At 35.9% G+C, this 25,520-nt stretch overlaps 1 protein-coding gene across 21 annotated transcripts in view; it reads right to left on the minus strand.

Annotated features, from left to right (window-relative positions):
• Window positions 1-25,520, minus strand: part of Elavl2 (ELAV like RNA binding protein 2) — a 168,747-nt gene that overhangs the window by 72,388 nt on the left and 70,839 nt on the right. For 7 of the 21 annotated variants that reach the window (XM_010626989.2, XM_033759155.1, XM_010626995.2 and 4 more), the window contains 2 exons: window positions 14,960-15,050; window positions 11,971-12,214 (listed from right to left, as the gene is read on the minus strand). In XM_010626989.2, coding sequence (XP_010625291.1) covers window positions 11,971-12,214; window positions 14,960-15,050 — 335 coding nt within the window. Of the gene's footprint in view, window positions 1-11,970; window positions 12,215-14,934; window positions 15,051-25,520 lie in introns of those variants that run through there. The other 14 variants (XM_033759154.1, XM_033759152.1, XM_033759153.1 and 11 more) reach the window with 3 other exon arrangements.

The raw sequence follows: 25,520 nt of genomic DNA on the forward strand, positions 1-25,520 counted from the left end.
GGTCCTTGCACTTGCAAGGCAGGCAGTGGCACCACTGAGCTAAATCCCTGGCCCTACTGTAATAAATCTTAATTGTATATTAAATAATATTAATTCACTGTATATTTTATTCACCCATTGATACGAGTATAAAACAAGGGATGACTCAGTGATTCCACTGCCTGCCTTGCAAGTGCAAGGACCCAAGTTGGAGCCTGGGTTCAAAAAGGGCTGAAACCTAAAAGTGACTAGGAAAAGCCTATCTACTATCCACATCTAAAACAACAACCAATTCTCTGCTAATTTTGACATGCATTTAACTATTCCATGATACTAAATAAATTTGATGTCAAATGAGTTTTGTTCTGTTAATTAGTATAATGAGTGTTATAAATGGAGTCTTATTTGTAAAATTAAATGTATTTAAGATATGCAGATGGACTAAATTACAGACATTGCTCACCCTTGTATAAATAGGGCACAAGAATCTATGATGGTTTAATTCAAGAAAGTTCTATCCTTATGGATTAGAATCTCTAACTATTAAACAGAAGTGGGTTCCAGCCTTTATTTAAAGCATTGTCCTTTTTTCATGATGCAAACACAGGACATATAATCCCAACTTTGGGATGTTGTTGGCCTCAAGTGAATGTTCAAGGTACATCCAAAGCACCTAAAGAAGAACAGATAACTGGAACTTTTTATCAAGCATGCACAATAGCTATATGGATAGCTTTGGGCCTGCTTGCTTGTTAAGTGTCTGTATGTGTGGCAGAACTTGGCCTGACACTGCTTTGTTACAACCTGAAGAGTAGCTAAGCCTCACTTTTTTTTTTTTTTTGATGCTTACACAGTATCTAAAACTACCTAGAGTTGTAAGCCAGAAACTTAAGTCCCCCTCCCCTCACTATCTTCTCCCTCCTCAGTAAAGAAAGGGAGATACTCGTTAGAATGTTCTAGTTCTAGAAGCCATGAAGAAACGTTAGACATACCCCTTGGACTGACAGCTATGTCCAAATATACTGTTTTCCATAAACATTCGGACAACTAAAATATCAAAGTTGAGACTAGAAGATTCCTTATCTGCTTTTAGACAGAATATCAAGTCCAACTTTAAATGTTCTAAATAGGGCATGCAATACTTTCAATATTACAATGCCTTTTTTGCCAAGGTATCTGGTTTCCAGCACTTAAAATAAATGCATTGCTATAAAACACAAATTGATATTGCTGATTTTATATTTTACTCTCATTAAAATATGAAGGGATTTACCCTTGAAATAAAGGCCTAGAAATAGTAAGAACACAAGGATATAAGAACAAACCTAGTTAATATCTTGAGGCTTTAATACATTCATGATGGGGCCGTAATTCCTATGTCTTACTGGTGGCTGTCCCTAATTTGAATTCAAATATTCCCACCAGCCTGAACCACCAGTGGTAAATGTATGACTGCCCCATTGGGCAGCTTGTACCAGTTCTCAGGGGGTCTTTGAGTACAATAATGCAAGGAAAAGCATTGCTTTAGCAGATGAGACATCATCTTATTACAGTTCCTTATGAAAAAAATAAAAATAGTAAAAAAAAATTGTAATACAGCTGATTTGTGGTACAGCAGTTATAAATGCATATTATATACACCAGCAATGGGGTACTTGTAAGATATCCATGTTAAAATTTAGAGATTAATTACTGATAAGCGATTCATAAATAGAAATTTCTTTTAATTTAATGAAATAAACAAATGTGTATATTATTGTAATACTTTTTGATTGGTATGAATAGAATTAATATCTATATTTGGGCAGTAATTCAAATTTAAGTACCTAACTAGATTTGGTCCATTTATACTTACTAATTTTATTAGTAAAAAGATTGATAATGGTGATTAGATTCATTTCTACCACCAGTGGTACAAGCCCCTCATAGGACAGACATGTATGTATGCATACCAGCAGAGATTCAAGCTGTTGGCAACAAGATGTTTGATTCCACGTCATTCTGACTGAGAAGGTAATTACCATCTGTGCCACAGAAGGCAGAATCACCTGGCACTGTGCTTAGGTTCACCAAAGAAAAGTTACAGAATTTTAGAGTAAAGATGTGAGACATCATGTATGAGTGTTCCTTTTTTTATGCGTGAAGGGATGTCAACTAATCTGAAAAAAACGTAGTCAGCCTATTTAGGGCTTTTAAAGTGAAGAGCAAACTACAATTCACTTTAGTGGTGTAAAAAGAGCTTTCATGAACTAGTACCACAGAAAAGATGATTCAGAAGACAATATCCTAGAGACTACAATGTTAAGGACCAGTAACTCCATAAGACTAGATTTAAAGCAAAAAAATGTGAGAAAATAAAGCAGCTCCCTCAAGCTCCAACAGCCTTGAAAATAAGGCAACAATTATGGATTACGTGTTTACATGCATCTATAACTCCCTTAAACTTAACTTTAAAAGAAGAATTTGACTTTCTCAGGACAAAGTCCAAGACCAAAGACAACATAAAGGATCAAGGACATCACTGCCCTCTAGCTACTCCACGAGGTAATAGATAATCAAATCTATTTGATTATTATTCTAACCCACACCAAGAAATGCAAATTTTAGTTGAACTGAAGGTACAGAGTGGGTACAGGACTTGTAAGCTATAGACACTGTCCTCAAAATTAAAGCATTATGTAGAAAACAAGAGTTCCAACAAAAAGTATAATGCTGAGAAAAGAACTCAATACAAGCTAAAAATAAATTCTAATTCACAATATGCACAACGACTTAACAAAAAAGGAAAACAAGATGCAAAACTGCATCTGCTAAATTAACAATGCCCTCATGGAAAAGGCCCCCCACCCCCACATAAACTGAAATCTGTAAAATCTGTGATTACTAAATGAAGCAATGCTTTATATGTTTCACTGAATATATCAAAAGGAAAAAAAAGAGTAGTTTTTGTCTAAGTCTTCTGATCTGACAACACTGTAGAATAATGGGCTTCTTAACATCCACACACAGCATTCTCTGTATTCTTCTACTTAAACATCGTAATTGATGAAACTGGAATATTTAGCAACAGTATTTAGAATTTATATTAAAGGGATATTCATTTTAAGGAAGATATCAATAAAAGTACAAATAAATCACAATTTTTTTATCCAGGCAATTACAACTTGCTGAACTTCCAAGGCCAATAATAGCCCATGGTGGAAGCTCAGCTAAAAATGCCTTCATGTTTTAAATCAAGCAAATTCATTCTGAAAAACATGCACATAACATCACATAGAGCAAAAAGTTCACACAGGCCGGTGTAACATCCTCAATTATCTTTCTGGACTCCCAAGTTTTGAATTTTTTTTTTGGCACTGGGGATCGAACTCCGGTCCTTGTGCTTGTGAGGCAGGCAGCAGAACCACTGAGCTAAATCCCCGGCCCTTTTACTTTCTATTTTTGCTTTGTCCCACCCCTACAAAACCAGCCAGAGTGGTCAAATTGCCTAGCAAAGGATAAAGATCAGCTTTACATTCTCCCCTCATGAGAAAATAAGAATTCCAGACAATATATTTTCTTGGAGATATTTCACCAAACTGATTTACCTAAGGAAAAGAAAAAGCTGTAACTGTCACAAGAATTCACAAATATTAACTAATAAAGACTAGTAGAGGAGACTACCCTGTGTACTCAGTACTTCATGGAAGAAACTGAAGTTCAGAGTCAAACAGTTGGGAAAAAGACCACAAAACAAGTACTGGTAAGTGGCAAAGCTAGACTTGAACCCAAGTATAATAATTATTTTTTCTATGCTAAAACTAGTACTCATGAGGCCACCTAGTTCCATCAGGAACTAGACATTTTGTTTCAATGTTAATCTCATATAGTAACAACCCTAGCATACAGAAGGGTGATAAAAACATATAAATATTAGCATTGCATCATAACCATTCCTGTGACTATTAAGTACTAAAATAAAACTTAAATTAAACACTGCCATATTACATTTTTCCTTCCTTAAAGGTTGCATTAAGAACAAACTGTGAATCTTTGTTCTAATTTGGAATCATGCCAAATTATCACCCCTTAATCAGTAACAAAAGATGATATATAATAAATTTGTGAATACTTAGATCCCCCAAAAAAAGTCAACCTGAGGATCTGTTTCTACATGATGCTTGAAGAGCTACCAAATGCTATTCTGCTTGGAGTCTTTCAAAAAATATCTGATTACACATACAATTCTCAATAAAAAGGGTGTTCAATAGTATCAAAATATTGACATTCTAAAACTTTAAAGAGAAAAACATAAAAAGTACAACATGCCATTATACCTGACAAATCAAATGATGCTTACAAGTAAAAAGTTGATCTTTTTAGTTGGAAAGGTATGCTTCAATGGTTTCTTCAGCTCTCAAAATTCAGTAGCAGCAGTGTACTCAACTGAAAGTCAATTAGCTTAAAACAAGTTCAAAAGAATCTGCCAAATTCTAAAGCACAGCTTAGTTCCAATAGGTACCAAACAAAAATAGTCCACTTTATTTAGAATTTACAAAGAAAGTTAAAAAAAAAAAAAAAACTAGTACTAAGACAGTGAAAAAATAAAGTAGCTCAAGAGTAAAACTGATTTGGAAGTACACATTATGAAAGTGAGGGAATGAAGATAACTCAATTTCATACCTGAGGAAAAATGAAGACTAGCATTCTACAGATTATAAAAGAATAATTTGAGTTTTGTACTAGAATTTAGCTGTTCTTTTATCTTTTCTCAGTTCAGTTCAAATCTTTCTCATTTCTACATTTTCCATCACTACTTTGACAATCACTTAATAAACTGATAATGAATTTAATTCTCTAGAATCAATCTTCTGAAGCAAAAGCAAGCAAAGAAGCAAATGCCAAAGGTCTGTAATAGGAAACACATGCACTCCTGACCTACGTATAAATCCTTGCAAGACAACTGTGTTTTTATTTTATGTAAGTTAAAACACATTAATAAAGTTAGTGCTTTCTATCAAATTACAAAGTAATAAAGTTAAACTAAAGACTATGTTCCTAAACTATCAATAAGACAGGTATCATTCTAGAAGTTTCATCCTAGAAGACAACAGCAAAGAGAACACAGTCAAAACTGCTAATCCTCAATAACTTCATCAACTCAATCTCATTTTCCCAATATATAATATCCCTTAAAAGTTCTTGGAAAACTCCATAGCCTGGTACTGGAAATTGCATATATTTCATTTTATATTTTCTTTCAAAGGAATAAACTGTACAAACAGCAAGATGAACATTAAGAAATGAAGGAATTAAAGTACTAATAATTTACCAATTAATCAGGAATAGCTGTATTTCAAACTTCTCTGTGTCCTCACAATAAATGTATTCTACTCCTAGGAAATAGCCTTAAACTTTCATTTCCACAGAAAAGAATGTGGCTGCTCTGTGTGAGTTAGCTAATTGGGAGTTAACTTATTTATTGGCCAAGTAGTCCAGAATATGATCCTTTCATACATTCCACTTTGGTGTATTATTTTAAACTGAAGTCAAATGAGAATCATGACATCCAAGAAAAGTTTTCTTCCTTCCCTTTTTATGTCCAAAAACAGAGCATAAATTGCCCATGTGAAGGGGTCCCCCCTCCCTTACCAGTAAGGGGAGAATGACTTATCATTAGAGATAAAAAGTATGGAAAATGAATGTGCACAAACAAACCTTGCTAAAATATCTCTCTCATTAGTTTTCTCCATATATTTCCTGACCACTTACCTTAACTTGTTCTAAAAAGTCCCAACTTTTTCTTTGTTAAAATATTATATAAGGCCGGGGCATGGTGGTGCACACCTGTAATCCCAGTGCTCGGGAGACTGAGGCAAGAGGATCGCTGTAAGTTCGAGACCAGCCTGGACTACATAGTGAGTTCCAGGTCAATCTCAACTACATAGTGAGACCCTGTCTCAAAAAAACAAAACAAAACAACAACAACAACAAAAATAAGTTATATAAGCTCTCAATTCTACTTGAGTTTCACTTCTGTGAACTCCATAGCATGTGACATATTAATAAAAATTGTGCTTTGCTCCAACTAATTGAGCTTATATTTAATTTGCAGGTCCCCTGAAACTTAACCTAAAAGAATAGAGGAAGTTTTCCCTTCTGAAAATGGTAAAAAAATATATTTAATTTCTTAAATTTTATAAATTTCTAGTTTAGTTTAGATAGAATATTATAGGATAATTGATGCTGACACCAAAATTGTTCTGTTAAAATACTCCATTCAAATTTTACAAAAAGAACCTAGAAGAATTCAAGTCTTTTTACAAAATTTTATGAATATCTTCTATAGTGGTAACATTAAATTTTTAAATGATTAACTATGACATTTGGAAAATAGTACAATGGAAAATAATTAGCTAAAGATATACTGATAACACATAAAGTTTTTCTGGCACTTCATATCTCTCAGAGATATTTCAAACTTGCATCAGGGGGTCCATAAATTCCACACAAATTTCACTTTAGCCACTAAAATATAAATATACATTTAAACATATCTTACTCAGGAGACCACCAAAGCATTTAACTCTGAGCAGCCAAATTATATTTCCTACAGACCTGGAAACATACACAGCCTTTCCATCGTCTTTCTGATTAAATAGCACACAGACTCCGCAGAGTAAAGTGTTTATTAAGTTACCACCCACCTGTTCGCCCACTCGCCCAACCACCCTGCTGTTTTCAACTACTTGTCTGCAAGACACAGAATTCCTGATCTCTTGATACTATGGATACCTAACAGGTTGGCTTCAGATTGTAACTGACATATAGAAAAGTATTTTTCAAATTAATGTTCATCAAAACAGCCTGTGCTGACTTCAAACAGCAAATGAATATTATTAAATTTGAAGGCATCCATTAGACTAATAAAATACCATTTATGTACTTCAATCCTAAGCAGCTTAGATTGTTATTTATTTAAAAAAGAGAGAATCCTGTACCATTAAAATAATGTTTAAAAACCATATTCAAACAATCAATAAGGATCAAAACTAGCTTTAAAATTCCCAGGAAGCTAAGCCCTTTATATAAAAATGATTTTTACTACACTACCCCTCAAGAACCAAACACAAGGAGGCCTTGGTTGCCATGCAAGGCACTACCTTGTTCACAGGGAATCAACATCTGTGAAGCTTCCTCAGGGACCCTGGAGTTTATATTTTGTATGTTCAGTCTGCTTTGGTTTCTGTTTTTTCTTTCATATGAAAACTTCTATCTGACAACTAACAAGGTCAACACAAGACTGGCCTCAAAACAATTCAGAGAATAAGAGTGAAACCTCACACCAAGATAAAACAAGCAACACTCATTACCCAAGGTCATTAAACAATTCTCTAGTCCTTCTTTTAGAAGAAAGGAAAAACAACCATGACAGAAAAATCTATCCTGGAGTTGTGATAAACTAATTACACAGAAACACGTTCTCTCAGGGACAGGTCAGGAGGTCAGTAAAGACACAGACTAGTTGACTTTTAAACTCAACATCTCTGGTCTTGATCTCCAGAAATTAACTTATCAGATACCAATGCTTCAAAGCAGACAGATCTTGAAACTCAAGCTTGCTACAGACATAGACACTGCAGCTATAGCACCTCTCCCATCCACCCAAAGCCAAAACATCTCCATCTGGAAGTCTCAGGTTTCATCTCCTTGCAAATCATTTCAGAAAAGTTTTGGCAGGATTGGGGATTTAACTCAGTGGCTCCGCGCTTGCCTCGCAAGCACAGGTCCTGAGTTCAATCCCCAGTATCACAAAAAAAAAGTCACGGGCAACTTCCAGAAACCTAGAACACTGAGACTCACAAAGATTCACATTCAGTAGGTCTGGACAGGGCCATTTCTGATAATTATCTTCATAAGTGATTCCAACTTAGGTATGGTTGTGGCCACACTTCAAGAGACATCCTCGGCCGGGGATTTAGCTCAGTGGTTTGGTGGCCTGCCTTGCAAGCACAAGGACCCGAGTTCAATCCCCGGGACCAAAAAAAAAAGAGAGAGAGAGAGAGACATCCTGTGATTCCCAAAAACTGCAGGTGTTTCAAAGTCATCTGTGGTGCTAACAGATTCTCAAGGTGTCCAGGGTCTGTTTTGGGGGTTTGTTTGTTTGTTTTTTAACTACCTTAGGTAAAGATGTGCTGCCATATTTGCAAATCACTAGGCTAAAATAACCAAGTTCACAAGCACAGATTATGTTTCTAGAGATGCTTGTGTTCATTTGATGTATCCTCCAAATCCTTGACCTCAAAAATCATCCACTCCCCTTCCAACGAAGACACCAGAAGATGTCCCCATGGCAGCTCTGAAATACTTCAATGTCTGACTATAAATTCCTGTTTGTTTTGAGCTCAGTTTTTAGAGGTCTTGCCACCAACAAGAAGTAAAGAAACAGAAAATCAGAATTCTGGTCACTGTTCTATGCTATTTAAGAGCTGTGTGGACTACCACTTCACAAGTCTGGCCTTCCAATCACTTGTTAGGTAAAAGGGAAGAGGTTGGCTAAGGATATCTCTAGGGCTTTTCTGGCTCTAATCAATGCTCTACTATTCATTCCTCATATCAAAAAAATGCATATCACTCTTCTAGAATGCAACATCAGAAGGGTCAACAATTCTAATGTGCATTTAAGAACTCAAAGAGATGGACCATTGTCAGCTAAACTGTGAAAACAGCAGTGGCTTTACATGATGGATGTTTAAAAACAGAAAACAGGCTAAAGCATAAAGCTGAGCACAATCCCAAAGAGAAGGTCTCACAAACTAGAAAAAAGGTTATTGGATTTGCTTCTGAAGGCATTTAACATACCTTTCTAATCCTCAATCTATCAAAATATCGACATTAATTTTGCTAACATTAACAGTTTAAAAATTATCTATGCTCTTCTAGGACTTAGGAAAGAGGCATATATTTTCCAAAGTAGATGTCTGTACTTGAGATACAATTTTCTAATTCATTATTAAAATTTAATAAAAGGATTTCAAATCTTCCTGAAGATTCATTCCCGTTTCCCTATAACCCACGTTCCTATAAAGTTAGAATACAAAAATCTGGTCCAATCACTCGAGTCAGATAATTAGACAGAGACAAAGAATTCTGATCTATATCTTAAATATTGACTGAGAAAATGGCACAATATGGCTTTTGTTGAACTCTATGGGACCTGGTCCAAATACTTTCTAGATTATTTCAAATTATTTTTTAAAGAGATATGCCTACTCTGCAAAGTACAACCATTCAAGACTCAGATTTTGATTATCTACCATTTAATAGATTATTCTGTTCAACTAAGATATTTACTAAGACACTCAGAATTTAAAATGTCTTAAGGCAATTTATGCTTGTGGCTAAATGAGTCAGATGCTTCTGAAAGCTATTTTTAACTCATAACAAATATAATTTCCATAGGCTGAATCAAAACAAGTTTGTTTATAGGCAGAGTGCACAGTATGCAGATATGCCTATTCATCTTTAAATTTATATTTATCATGACATTCTTTTTGGTGGGGGCAGGGGGGGGTGTGCCAGGGATCGAACTCAGGCCCTTGTGCTTGTGAGGCAGGCAGTGGAACCACTGAGCCAAATACCCAGCCCTCATGACATTCTTTTTATAAACATGCTCACATTTATTAATCTGATTGATACAAAACAATTTCAAATTACACTGGTAACCAGGTAAGTGATTTCAAGAGCTTTTATCAGTTCAGAGTAGTGATCCAGTGTAAGGGACACATGCCACAAAAGAGATTCTGTGATCAAAAAAGACCTGGAAACTGTAAATCAAATAAGTTTTCTTTACTGCAGAATTTTTCATAGTTCTTCTTATGCAGACAGATGATCTGGTGTGTGAATCTTAAAGAGATAACTATGGAATGTAGCATTTCTCAAACTTATATGTCAGTGGGGTACCTACTACTGTAAGGAACAATCATGACAATCTCACAAAGCTCAGAAAACATCTTTTAACTCTGATGCCCACTGTGGAATTTCCTGGGTATTCTACTAGCTTACTGGATGTTTTTAACATAAACTGTACCATAGTGTAAATCTTCACTACAGCCTCCTCACTGAAAAACATGAGGTGGAGATGTGGGAGGTGAAATAAACGGACAACAAATATTAATGCAGTTTTTCCAGCATATGTTCATCTCAGGGGACCCATATATTTCTATTACATATTACGATTACCGCACTAAAGCCAGAGAAACAAAGGGGGTGAAGACACAGAACTCAAATTTATTCCATTATTCCACATAAGTACCAGTAAAAGGTTCATGGAAGAGAAAGATCATACAAGTCTGGCCACAGGTAAGAGATGTAGATCTATCAGGTATTTATTTACCATGGCAATTGCCCAAATATATTCAATTTAATATTTTCATTTACCATTCCCAATATCATAAAAAAATATGATTTTTATGTACTATTCAAGTATCTTTATCCTTTAATGAAATGGCTATTAAGCAATCAACCAGAAATAACATCATTTATGTTACAGCCTTCAAGCCATCTATTATGCTTTATCATTTACAAAAAGAGAGTAGAAAATTCATGTTCTGCTAAAAAAAAAATTTAAAAATAAAATCCAGTATCAGGAGAGACATAAGTGCCTTCTGTTCTCTACCTTTTCCAAATCTTCAAAGGCTGTTTCTTTACAAATTTTACATATGCTGCTCACCTTCATTTTAGAAAAGAAAATGAGAAATCTTATTCATCTGATTTTCAGTGTTCAACAACATAAGTACCTTGTTGCTATTATGGTGAACACTAAAACAACATAATTACCTAAAAGATAATTATCAGTATGGATCCATGACAGTGAGTATTTTATTTTATTTCAATGAATTAATTCTCTCAGTGATTAAAATCTGTAGCTTATGAAAACAAGTCAGGCCAAGCCCAAGTTGAACTTATTTGGAGAGCGTGAAGAGAATGAACTCTGAGGTCTTGATTATAAAAACAGCTACATGTACCTCAGAGAAATCCAACTTGATCTTAGAATTGATTTCCAGTATGACTGATCCCCTCTTTTGCATCCTACCTCATTTTACTGAGGGAAACCAGAAGCCAAGACCTGATTAGTTCAATAGTCACATGCTAGTTAAACAGTTCAGGCTCCCGGTCCCACTCTTTGTCTTTAAGTATCTTTAACTCATTTCAAATATAGTTTAGTATTTCTAGTTAATAAGACAAGGAAAGTAACTAAATTAAAAATGAAATGAAATATCCATGGGATCTGTGTACATTTAGCTTTAAACATTTTACTTTAAAAATTTTAGCCCTTCCATCCTAAGAATATGATCCTCAATTAGACTTTGACTTACTCTAAAAATTTAGTCAAATTTTTAAAACTACTAAGTAGATTTTCAACTACCAAAGCGTCAAATTATGTGATCACCATGGGCAAAGTGATCATCATTTTGTTCTTATCTTTATGATAAGAGGGATACTCATTCTTTTCCTCGTTAAGAAAGATCCGTGTGTTTATACATTGACAATGCAAATATTATCATTTACTTTATCATGTATCAAAAGAAAGACTACACTGATTTGATGGAAAGAGCATTTGAAAGGGTATCTGCCTCCAAAACACAATATTCTCCTTATAGTTCACTATTCAAATGTACAGTCATGCAAGCTTACAAGAACTAAATAAGAAAGGTTATTATGACACTTGCTACCTCAGATACTCGTTCTGTCCCTCAAAACATTCTCCAAAGATGTTATTCAGCTCAGAGTAAAGTGTACTTAAAATATATTTTATGTTTTCTAAGGAAAACTTAAAACTCTCACAACTCAGTTATATTCTGCTGATAACAGAAAATCTACATTTATCAAACTGCAGCAATGAATGCTTTAAAAGAAGTACACTATTTTCTCATACTTAAAACACAGTCACATATGAAAATATAAGCACATCTTTAAATATGAGTCATCTACACAAAACTACATACATACCTGTTATCTTGTCTCTTACAAGTTTACAGGACTCTATCTCACCAATGCTCCCAAAAAGACTCTTTAGCTCCTCCTGTGTCATGTTCTGCGGAAGGTAGTTGACTATTAGGTTGGTCTTGCTGTCCTCTGTATTCCCAGAGTCAACTGGTGAGGAGCAATTGTTGTTTATGGTGCTTGGACCATTGGCTGTGTTATTGCAAGTTGGTCCATTAGACAGTTGTGTTTCCATGGCAGCAATTACCTGCTAAAAAGAGAGAAAATAAGAAATGTCAAAATTCATATTTCACAATTAAAGTCTATATAAGAGTTTAAACACTTGTCACTAAATGTTATTCTGCTGAAATTAAAACAAAGCTTCAAAAAGAAGTGCAACAACTACACTGTTTACTTATTAAACTCTTTAACTTTAGACTATTATACTTTCACATACACACTATGCATGCACATAACACAATTTAAACCCTAAAACAATTTTCTCAATGATATTCTGAGTCTACTTACATATCCTCACTCACCTGCAGGGTCCACAGATAAGGAAATTTAGTACCAAAGAGCAAGTATTCAAGGCCTGACTACAAATCATATTAGAAAATAAAAATGCTTAACATGCTGCCAAAACAAACCAAAAAGTGACCTACGAACTCTAAATAGAATTTTCATTTAGCCTAAGAGATTCAATATTCTAAAACTGACAGGCATCCATTAATTTAAAATCAAGAAGCAAGAATACTTTTAAAAATATAAATTTGTCAACATGTACTGTTTTGGTTACATATTGAAAATGTTTTTGATTGACAATATCTTACACATCTACCATTGGTAAGAAATAAGAAAAATAGATGTTATATGTTATGGAGTGAAGATTTGTAGGATAACTTTGGAGGAAAACTATGAATACTTTGTCTACCTTGTAGAATCTGATAAGCCATTCTTGTCAACCTTGGCAGTAAAGATTACCAACAAGACAAAAGATCTACAGCATCAAAATGAAATTCCCAAACAATTCAGTATATTTTTCCCTGGCTCTGATTTTAAGGGAAAAAAAAAAAAAAACATATTCAGTCCACCAAAACAATAATGTAAATATATCAACTTTTGCAAACAGACCAGCCCATGAAATTTTCATTTGAGCACATAAGCCTGTTGGAAATGCAAGTATTAAGGTACCTACAAACTCCAAATACCAGATAAATAGCAGAGTTGAGGGAAAATGGCCTCAAATTCTTCAAGCTACTCTATAAAAATAACTTAGTAAGCAATTTTGGATACAGTTTCCTAAAAACCAATCTTATGCTCTTTGAACAAAAGAGTCACAAACCACAGCCCCAAATTTTTCAAAAGCATTTTCCAATAACTATCTAGTTTTTCCCAAGACTGTGGGGGAATCCAAAAATCCAAGCATGATTAAAAGAATTATCCTTCGTATTTCATCCTATACACTTCTCATTTCCACAAAGAATTACTGCTCAAAACTGACAACTATAAATTGATGGAAAGCTAGTTTTAGGGAAATTTAACATAGAAAAAGCAAAGAATTGGAGGCAAAAGAAAAAAAAGCAAAGTAGAGGGAAAGATGTTACAAGGAAAGAGGAAAAAAATGCCTTTGAAAAATCAAATTGCTTAAGAAAAATAAAAAGGGACGTCAGCAGATAAGAAATCCCTACTGCCAAGCAATGTTTATATAAAGGCGGCAGCACAGGACTGAGACTTGTCCACTGTCAGAATGGACAAAAGTGAGTGTTATCAGGATTTTAAAAAACAGACTAATCCACAGTAGCTTGGAAATATTGACCAACCTGGAACCCATCTATGATTTTATTTCTTTTCAAAGAAATGGGTATTTATTCCCCAAACTGCAAACTGCTTTTCTCAGGTAAGTATTCTCAGGGAATACATTGCAGGTAAAAGAAAATAAACCTTTGGAAAATATGCATTTAAAAAAATCAATTTAAGATATGGGTTTTATCATAATAAACAAAATTTATTTGAAATTGAAAAGGGCGCTTTCAGATTTCCTAACAAAATCTTCAGGTTTTCAAATTTTCTACTTCAGTCTGTAGAAAGTTAGCTGTGGATTGCTTTTTCCATACCAAAATTTGTATGGGGTTAACCTTTGCCCAGTAGTTATGAAAACAATGAGCTATAATATGAAAGAGGCCAAGGACAATTAAAACAAATCACTACTCAAGAGTTAGGGTATGTGTGGAAACTAGGAAAACCCCAATTGTGAGATTCGGACTAAAGCTCACTGGATGGCATTTGAAATATAAAGTGTTCATTGACTGAAATTAGCAGGATTTACCAAGGACAACAAACACTTCTCACTTAATTGCACATTTATTTCCATGTTCAGGTGGCAAGAATGAGCTCCTAAGCCAACATTCAAGTGAACAGCTGCAGTAGGCTGTGTGTGCTGAAAATTACAGCATCTCTCAGCTATAGGACCATCTGCTCAGAATAAAATGATACTAATGTGCTATATTTTACAAATAATGCATATTCCACTGATAGGCTCAACACAACTGTTCACAGAATGCAAAGTCTTTCAACAGTTACTGGGCAAATAATTTTCAGCCAGATTTACAATTTCAACTTTTTTTTAAGCATGAGGAATTGTAAATAACTTCAAAATATAGTAACCAAAAAAATACATAGTAAACAGAATGTAAAGAATTACGGTAACTTAGTAATCAGACCATACCAAAACTTTTTTTGTTTTGTCTTTTAAAAAAGCTCATCTTTTGAGTCTGCACTAAATCCTAATTTAGATTATAAAACATTACATACAAAAACATGGTTCTGATCTGCAAATACCACTAGTTGAAATTGCAATGTGCTTTTAAGTCCTAATGATGGCCATACCATAATAGGTTAAATGTAAGAATAATTAGTACGCCAAATGAAAGGTTCAAGTGTTTGGTATGGCCTCCGCACCCCTGGAACATGCTAAAAAAAGTAGCCTACAGAATTTAAGAAAAATCCCACAGACCCCGGTCCAAGGCTCTGCTGCCCACGAACCACTTCTAAGCAGAGAAGCCACATCACACAGTCTGACTGCCATGTTAGTTTGGAGTTGCCGTCTGCAATATGGACACAAAAAGTACCGTACGTTAGATGAGCAAGATAATGCAACAAATCAGTTCGTACAAAATTTACAGTGACTGTATTGATATTCCCAGCACGTCCATGCAGTGTGGCTTAATTGAATTTGAGGCAATTCCAATCTAATCTTTCCAAATTCATTTTAACATGTAGTTTTCCTGCACAAATGTAAGCATTTTTAATTAAGAGCCTGATTTTAAAAGAATACTAACTAGTTATCTTGGCATCTCTCCTAAAGAGCTACCTTGAACCACATCTCGAAAATAAAATAAAATAAAATAAAGCAAAATACTGCATGCTGCCCTTTCTCTTAAGAATTTGGGAGAAGGGAGGAAATGTGAATGAAATTTTGTAATGAGAAAAAGCGGTCATGCAATTCATAAGCGACTGCTTTGCATAAAAGCACTCCTTCCCCAAAATATCAAAAGGGCATTAAGAGAAGCTGTATTTGCCCACACTGTTACATTATACTACAAATGATCCTTAATCCTGGGACTTAAAATTAAAAGTGAATCGAAACCCTGTGAGGTTATTCTGCCACATAATCAAAGTACTTGCTAACATTTCACCGAGAGTTGTTCACATATACGAAGAGGCAGTAAACCAGCATTTTTCAATTGAAATAATTGAACCAATAAATAGCATTGTTTGGAGTAATGCTTGTATAGGATATCAGCTTTGTCCCTGAACAAAATCAAGTGAACATTTTTAATATGTAAATTGTAAACCCAGCACGATTTGAAATTAGTGCTGCTATGAGGCCTCCAATATGGTTAATGGGCCATTCACCACTTATTACAACTTGCCCGAATTCTAAACAGAACCACAATATTGGCACAAAAGGCAAAGTTTATTTTCTAGCCCTATATGCAGATGCTTTAAATAGTCAACATAACAATCAGAAAATGTAGCCTCTGTAAACAATGAGTAATAAAAGAGGGCCTAAAATCTCTCCTATACTTTCGGGATTTAAAAATTTCATCCTTAAACCTAGCTAAGTGGTTTACTCAGGATGCTAGCAATGATACCAATGACATGAACAATAGATTCTATTTTCTGGCATCTACCAAAAGGGTCTAACATACTCTTTACAGGATGCCATGTAAATGTTTTACTTTTTCCCTCTCCCACTGCAGCCAAAGAATTCATCCTGACCCTATGTTCTTTACTTTTCAGATAAATAGGTAAACTGTACCTGTGAAAAGGGAAAATGCTTTGTATCCACACAAAAAAATTGTTGTTGTTTTTGAAATAGGATCTCACGATGTAGTTTAGGCTGGCTTTCAACTTACTATGTAGCCCAGGTTGGCTTCAAAGTCTTAGCAATTTTCCTACCTCAGCCTCCCAAGTTCTGGAATTATAGGCATGGGCCTCCATATCCAGCTTTCAGGAAAAGTTTTAACAAGACTCAGTTGTGGCTAGACTGCATGAGGACAGGAGGGCCACACCCAACAGGTTTAAACTATGCCTAAATTTATGCCCAGAATACCCTTAGGAGCTAATAACTCAACATTCCTTACTACATAAAACCATAGATTCAAATATACTGTAATGGCCTCAGTGCCTTCTATTCCATAGGAAGTGGACACTAATGAGCTAATCTACTGACACTCTCTTTTTGAAAACCCCAGGGAAGCGAACAATCACTTTACTGAACCAAACAGCTAGGAAGGCTGTATATGGAAAATGATGCTACTGCACTTTTACATTTCAGGCACCCTAGACAGTCTCTTCTGCTTCAGGCAGACATACATCTTTATGGAAAGTTATAAATAAGTTGCTCGCATGGCCCTTACCTTTATGCTGGCCAACAATTCAGTTACTAAAAATGTAAGGCTACTTCCCCTTCACTTAAGGACAGGTGATTCTGCTCTACTCAATCTACCACAGGCAACCAGGCTGTGCACTATTTATAGATTCCACTGGCTCTGAAACTATTTGGAAGGGAAAAAAGGCCATATTCAAGTGAATCAAAGCCATTAATTTTAAGGTTCTACAAGTAATGTTTCAATATAATATTCTCTCTTAATTTAGACATCAATTGTGCTGATTCAGACTGTTTTTCTTCCTGTTAATTTGCCAGGTAATAAGGCACTTTAGCATAAATTTAGAATATTCCACATCTTAATTGCCTCCAAGAGATAATAAAGAGAAGTTAGTTGAGTGGGGAGGAACATGGATTTTATTTACAAGCGGAGAGGAAGATGGCCTCTATCTTTTCACTCACAAAGTTTACTTCCAAAAGGCCACAAGTATTTTTAAACTGAATTTTATTAATTTTTTGGGGGGTACTGGGGAACAAACTTAGGACCTTGCACTTTCAAGGCAAGGGGCAGCACCACTGAGCTAAATCCTTGGTTCTGAATTTTATTAATTTAAATGACCTTCTTCATACTTTATTATCAACAGTTTCTTATAATAGTGGAATTGTAAGACCAAGCTATTTATTTCTCCTATCAAAAACATTAAGAAGTCAAAATGGGTACCAGGCCTGCCTCACAAGTGCAGGGTCCCGAGTTCAAACCCTGGTACCCCCCCGCCATGCCAAAAAAGTCAAATGGTCCAACAGCTTCCTACTCGTATAGGAGAACATAAAAAGCCTCTTTCCAATCATCCCAGTTTAAAAAAAATTAATTCCACAAACTATAATAATCAGCTCTTCACTTTTGTCAAAACTGCAGACAGTCATCTACAAGACAGACTGCTAATCAAAAACATCCTAAATATATTCCAAGAATTCACATTAAATTAATTTAATATAATGTCTTCAAGAAAAAAAAAGTTTCCACAGCCTAGAAATTTCTGGAATTGGAGAATCAGACCTCATGGGTTGAAGTCACAGCAAGACTGCTATAATGACCACTTCATAGCCCCTGGTGAGCCTGATTTAGTCATCCCTATCACTCCATTGCTATGGTTACTGTCCTGATCTGGGCTCTTCCTTCCCCTAGTTCACCAAATCACAGCTTCCCAAAAATCCCTCCTCGACCTAATCCACGCTAACAAACTGTATTTGCAGGAAGACTTTCCTAAACCATACACCCACAGCTTCCTATTGCCCATCAAATTAAGTGCAAGCTACTCAGTATGAATGGTGTAAACATTTGAGATGATTTACCAGGCCTGTTTATTCAGGTGACCCCCCCACAAAAAAAAAAATCTGAGCATTTCCTTATCCCACACAGTCCAGTGCCTTACTCTCTTTGTCCTTAACAGTTCCACCTGCACACAAAGTCCACACCCTGATCCACCCCACCATCCCTATTTCATAGATTTGTATAAGCTAAGGACAAGAACAGTTTCTTCAAAAACTGCAGAGTGAAAATGCAAACCACCTCCCTAAAGGTAGTTTTTCTATGCCAACTCCATATTTTCCATCTTTGGCACACTGCATCAGCCACCCTCTCCCACTGAAAGCCAAATGTCTGTTACAGGATACAACAAAGGAAACCCACTTATCTTTTAAGTGAGCAGAGGTGTACTTTTATTTCAAAAATCTCTCGCATCGACTTGCCAACTATGAAAATATAGAAGTCAAGACAAATCCAAAAACATGGCATAAGTCTGTTCCAAGCCACTGGCCAGCAAGGTTATGGAGATATGATCTGTGAGACTGAGTACAACTTTAGGAAATGACAGAAGTAAAGGTAAATGCAAAAAACAAAAATGAAAAACTGAATTTTGACACAAAAGTGTTTTAGAACCCCATCATTCTTAAATTTTGGATCTCACATGGCTGAACACTGATTAGAATGAAGGCAAACAAATGATAATGTTGCTGAAAAGAGTGACAAGAGGCAAGGGCAAGCATTTCTCTCATATACAAAATGGTCCAATTTGGGTAAAATGATGTTGGCCTCCAGATTTACCTGCAACTAGAAAGTTTTTTAATACCTCAAGTAGCACAGCACCAGGAAAGAATGGGTCTAGTACCTTCTCTCTGACCACATAAGTCTCTCTCAAAAGGCCAAGTTATGAGGTAAAGAGAATACATGTGTCTCTAAAATTTAAAAGCTAAACCGAGGCTAGGCATGGTGGTACACATGTAATCCCAGCACTCAGGAGGCCCAACCAAGTTCCAGGCCTGCCTGAGCTACATAGTTAATTCAAGGCCAGCCTGAAGTACATAGCATGACCCTGTCTGAAAAAAAAAGACATAGAAAATGCTAAATCTGGCAAAAAAAACCACTTGCATCTTCACTAAGAAACATCTTCCTCGGGCCAGGGATTTAGCTCAGCGGTTTGGTGGCCTGCCTTGCAAGTGCAAGGACCCGAGTTCAATCCCCGGTACCAAAAAAGAGAGAAATATCTTCTTCTGAGGAACTCAAGGCAGGGAACTAAGACACAGTGAATAACAAATAGAATGTATAACATATGCTTATATATGAGAGCTTGGTAAGCAGCAAACAGTGTCCTCTGTCTACGATACACAGTTCCTAGAGCAAAAGTACATTTTGCATGCAAATCATTAAAATGGTATATTTACAATTCATTTCTGGCTTTACTGAATAAGGAAGAAAACAGTCAAACAAGCACTTTAATTACAGGGCTAGTATGTCACTGGCAAGGCTGAGCCATTAGATTGCTTTCTTTAAACCCTTTTGCTTTGTGGTTCCTAAAATAATTTGTGGCTTTAAACTTCATGAGATTTTCTCAATCCTACAATCACTCAATCTCAGCCTATGCCCCAGCCTACCCACACCATTTTAATTGTCTCATCAGCTCAATGGATTCTTCAACATAAAACTCAGATTTTTGGTCATAGGGATAACAAGAGTCCAAGAGCTGCCACAAACAGCACCCTAAACAGCTGCAGAAGTCACAGAAAAACATTCTTTGGCAGTAAGCACTGTCTCTTGGCCTTTATGGCTCCTACAAAGTACATACTCTCTGACTCCAGGCTTTCTCAGGATTTGTAGTTCCAAGCTGGTGGGATTAAAAACTTTGAGGCTACAAAGTTAAGATGACGCATGTAGGGTCCCAAGTCTTTCCTTTTACTATAGGTTTATTATAGCCACACATGGTGAACAATGACAAAGTAAAGATTTGGTGGGGAAAAGGTGGCCTATGCTTCATAGCTTGCTCATTTATTCAGCAAATATTGGCATGTATTATGGTTTGGGTCTAGATGTTCCCTCAAAGCCTCATGCAGTTATAGGTGGCTTTTTCAGTGGTGACTAAATCTAAAGTGTGTGATGCTGGGATAAAGGGTATGGGGCTACAAAACAAATATATAGATTGTTTTGGCACAGCCCTAATTCCAACAATCTGGATAAAACAGACAGAAAGATGCTGTTAGGGTTCCCTTGTTGCTTTGCTACCTTCTGGCCACCATAAACTGTCTCTCCTCTGTCAATTCACCCTGCCTTGGAGCAAGCCAATTATGGGCTGAGTCCTCTACAAACTGAAAGCCAAATAAACTTTTCCTCCTTTAACTTTAGGTGTTAGGTATTTTTCCTCAGCAATGACAAAAGTAAGTAAGATAGCATGCAACATTCATCAGCTAAAGAATCTTAGGTGATTGAAGAGTCTTAGGCATGGCAATGAAGATGTAAGTATCATAGAATGTATATCTGTAATCAGACATGTGTGCTGCAGTCATAGAATGAACATACAAAAGGAAATAATACACTAGCCAAAAATAAATGTGCTGGAGAATAAATGAAAGTGTAGAGCACAGTAAACGAGGTTGCGAATGCAGAGATGGGGAATGCTATACTTAGGTATTAAAAAGAACCTTTTAGGGTCCAGGGATTTAGCTCAGTGGCACTGCACCTGCCTCACAATCTCAAGGTCCTGAGTTTGATCCCTGGTACCAGAAAAAAAAGGCAAAAAGAATTTATTGAGAAAGTAAGCTTTGAGCCAAGATCTAAGAGAGATGTGAGCTGGCTGTTGTAATATAGATACCATGTCCACCTTCCTCCCACCCCATGTTCATATTCTACTCAGCAAAATCTATGAATATGTCATGCTATATGGCAAGAGGGAATTCAGGTTGAAAATAGATTTAAGATTGCTAATCAGTTGATGTTGAAAAAAGAAGAGCATCCTGGACTACACCAAGGTTCTACATGGGTCCTTATGAGTAAACACAGAGAAGAGAAAGTCAGCATCAGAGCAATGCACCATGGAAAGAAAGACTGTGAAAGGGGCCACCAGCCAAGGAAGACTGGCAGACTCGAACTGCCAGAAAAGGCAAGGAAACATTCTTCCCTAGAGCCTCCAGAAGGAATGCCAACCAACATCTTCATCTTAGTCCCCTGAGACTCACTTTGGATAGACTCCTGACCTTCATAACTCTAAGATAACAAGTTTGTGTTAAGCCACTAAGTTTACAGTAATCCATTACAGGTATAATAGATACAAATACAGCTCTATGGAGATACATAGAAAAGGAACACTCCAGGCTGAGAGACCTGCCAAGATAAAGCTCGCCTGCTTTGTAGAACAGCATACAGGTACAGGGAGAATAGGTGGAGACGAGTCAAAGAGGAATGAGACCAAACCACATAGGGCCTTGAAGGCTACCAAAAGAAAAAAAGGAAACCATAAAAGATTTTGAGCAAAAGAGTAGCATGCAGCTACCATGAAAGTAAGCTGTGTGTCGTCAGTGTGCAGGAGGACTCAGCAAATTTGGAAGCAGTTGGACTAGCCAAGCAGCAACTGCCGTAATCCAGAGGTAGAGTGACAGTAAGTTTGCCTAAGGTGATGTCAGGGAAAAAGCTGTCAGATTCTCGATATGCTGAGAAAGAAACACATTAGTGATGTACTATGCTTTAATTATATCAGTAAACTGTTTAAATCCATCATAAAGAGTTGGCTTAGAGTCCAACTGCTTACATTCAAACAAGCCATGAAAACACTTATTATATGCTAGAAACTAAGGATAAAAGAACAATAAGTAAAGAAAGAACTTCTATAGAGATCCGTCTTAAAGGAAATGGAAAATGTCCTCTTTAAGGAAACTCAATGTACAAAAACCTCAGTTTATAAATAGTACATCAAATTATTCACTGTGTGTATGGATTCTTCACAAAAGGATTCAGCAACCAATTCATTTAACAGCAAATGTAAAATTAAAAAATCAGTAACTTAAAAGGTGCAACTACTAAACACAATATGTCAGAAACTGATCCATGAGAGCTCCCTTAAACCACTCAGAGATCAAAATAAGAAAATTTCTCAAACCTCCCCCTCAAAGTTCTAAAAATTAAGTGGAAAAAGGTAATAAAAAATTACATTTTGTGAAGGTAACTTGTATATCTCTCTTTTCCTTCCCTACCTTCCTTCCTTCTTTTCTTTCTTTTTTCTTGAGACAGGGTCTCACTACGTAGTTCAGGTTGGCCCAGGCAGGCCTCAAACTCATGGTAATCTTCCTGCCTCAGACTCCAGGGTGCTGGGATTACAGGCATGCACCATCACAATCTATATTTTTCAATAGAGTCATTTATATACTTCTGGAGTAATACAGGTTATAAGCCATGAGTTCACACAGACCTAGAGATGGGGATTTGGCTCAATGGTTCTGCTGCCAGCATTGCAAGCAGAAAGGACCAACTTCAATCCCCATTACCAAAAAAAAAAAAAAAAAAAACACAGTTCTGGTTATAGATAAAAATATGCTAAACTGGTACCTTCTGGTGATCATTCCAACCTCTGTAGGCATAATTAATTTCCATGCCACTATTTGGCTATAAAACTTAGAAAGGGACATGAGTACAATAAGAATAAAATCCACTACTTCCCCTCCCCCCAGTTCTTGTATCTGAGTTTTTGCTGAGTATAGGCAGATAGATTCAGAGTGTAAAATTACGATAGTTAACTTAGAAATAAATATAGAAATTGGATTAACTTTGCATTCATCTACAAAAGTCACTTCTATCAGAACGCCCTCAGTGTAGTATAAGTTGGAAAAGCCTGATTGGAAATCCTCAAATTAATCCCAGTAGCTCAGTGTTTTTATTAGGTAGATTGAAAACATAGGTTCACTCTAGGATAGACACTAAAATACTGTCATATTTAAGCTCCAGCATGAGAATGCCTCATTTTAACGAGAATATAAGACAGGGAAGGTTTATGGACACAAATACAACTTCTTAAGTCAAAAATGTTATAATGGGCCATAATCCTCCATCTGGCAATTTAGACTAACATTTCCTTTGCTTTCATTTAGCAGGAGTTATAAAGAAAAATAAATGCTATACTTAGTGTTTAACCCCAAGAAGCTTGTAACAAAATAAAAGCATCTAAAAGGTCAACAAGGTATAAGTAGTAGCTCCTTCATAAAGCTTGAAGGTTACAAATATTTCTTAGGACTCTAGAGAACTGAAAAGTTATCCCCAGGAAAAATGCAAGGCGGGGATGAGAGACAGCAATGTACTCTTCCTCTGTCCATTGAAATCCTTGATCAGTACAGACTGCCAGCTTCCTTCCTCTCAGAAATGCAGATCATCTTACCCATATATTCCCATGAAATATTTTCATTTTGAGTTGATGCATATACATTCCTACATGCTCAAGAGATGCATACATTAGATTTATGCACATAAATAGGAATTATTTGGTAAGGATAGATGGGGCATCTTAAAAAAAAAAAAAAAAAAGATTCACACCCACACCAAAAAAGGTACTTTATTTCATTTAGTTTGGTCCAGCTCTTCTTCCCCAAAAGAGACTTCTTTAAAAACTATATTCTAAAAAAGCCTGTATATGTATGTGACTTTTTATGTTAAATAAATTTGTGGTTATTACATTTCAAGTAAAAGACAAGAATTTTCATTCAACTGAAGTGTTGGTTTATTTATAGTGATTCCAAAAAGGGGAGGAGATTTCTTTAATCTGCTAAGAATGTAAAAGACTTAATGCTTTAAAAAGAAGTTAATGCTATTAACTAAAGAATGGGTACCTCTTAGCCTCAGGTCTCATCCACATTCATGCAGGCATATACTCCTATTACTTACTTCTATTTCAGACTTCCTACTTCACATCTTACCTTAGTATCACTAAAGTGAAGCAGACTTGGACTTTAAAAAGTTCGTAAGAGTGGCCTGCCTTGCAAGCGCAAGGACCTGAGTTCGATCCCTGGTACCACACACACACACAGTTCATAAGAGTGAGTTAGAGGTGAATTATGCAGCAAAAGTATGGACATGCATATTCCCAAGTGTTGCTCAAGAGTAGTGCAACTCCCATAGGCTTAAGAGGGGAAAGAGTACAGATATAAACACAGGCCACTTTTTTAGAAATTTTTCTTAAAATTCAAGCTACAAAGACATTTGGCCTTTGAATTATTTCCACTCTGGAAAGGGGGAGAAAGGGTTATGTTCTCTTTAAAAGCTTTTGTTATGTACATATATTTTGACAGTAGTCAAAGCACTATATAGCTCTGAAGTGCTAAGTGACTCTTAGGGGCTATTATCATTGTTGAACAAAGGAAGATGCCTCTTTGAAATGCTACCACAGAAAACAAGTTCATCTGTCTTTCAGGTCAAGGCTTGGTTCCCCTTCCCATTCCCCAACATTTAAATGCGCAACAAGGTTACAGGATTCTGCTGGGAGCTTCTTAATATAAAAAGGGAACGCTGTACAGAAAGTACAATATGCAGACTTCTCACCATGACTATCACCTCCTGTCCTGGGCCTCAGAAGCAGATGCTGCGTTAAATACATTTAACACACAATTACAAATGGTGACTACGAAAAATAGCAATTTTTACTTAAATTGCTAGTGTTTAACCTCAGAACTCCAAAGACTGTATTTAAATATGCAGGGTGCCAATAGTTTTAAGTGTTTCATATTTGAATTACAGGCTTGTCTATTTTAATGTATCTTACTTTTAAACTTACATGCCCTTCCCCTCAAAAAAGTACTGGTACTTCCCTCCTCCCCAGCTCTGTCTTCTCTTGCTCAGCTGCTCAGGCTCTTGGGATTTTAACATTTAAATGATAATTAGAACTCTAAGGGTGATCTATGTATCTTCAACTTACATTTGAATTATTTACAATACAAAGACGTGACCTAGAGATCTCATCCATGATTATGGTCTAGTATCTAGATTGATAACATGCACATTATGAGATTTATTACATGGTGTCTGAGGGTCTACAATTCAAGAATCAAGTCAGTGACCTAAATATAGTATATATACATATAAGACTATGCAGTCATCTAACACCTTTCTGCCATCATGATTTTCATAATAACCTGAATTTAAACATTATTTGTCTAAGCCTGCAGGAACTGGTCTGAAGATTACGGTTAATCAAAATAGTAAGGTGCTGTTTGAAATTCTCCACAGTTTTGAATAGTTTTTGCTACAAAAATGAGGTTCAGACAGAAAGACTGCCTTCCGCAGTAGAATGGAATGATACCTGTGACTAAAAGAAGGCAGGAGAGAAAAAGAAAAATAAACTAGTATTTACTGATTCCTTATTCTATCCCAGGCCTC

This window comes from Fukomys damarensis, unplaced genomic scaffold (assembly GCF_012274545.1).
Source record: "Fukomys damarensis isolate Sample0158 unplaced genomic scaffold, DMR_v1.0_HiC HiC_scaffold_36, whole genome shotgun sequence".
NCBI lineage: Eukaryota > Metazoa > Chordata > Mammalia > Rodentia > Bathyergidae > Fukomys > Fukomys damarensis.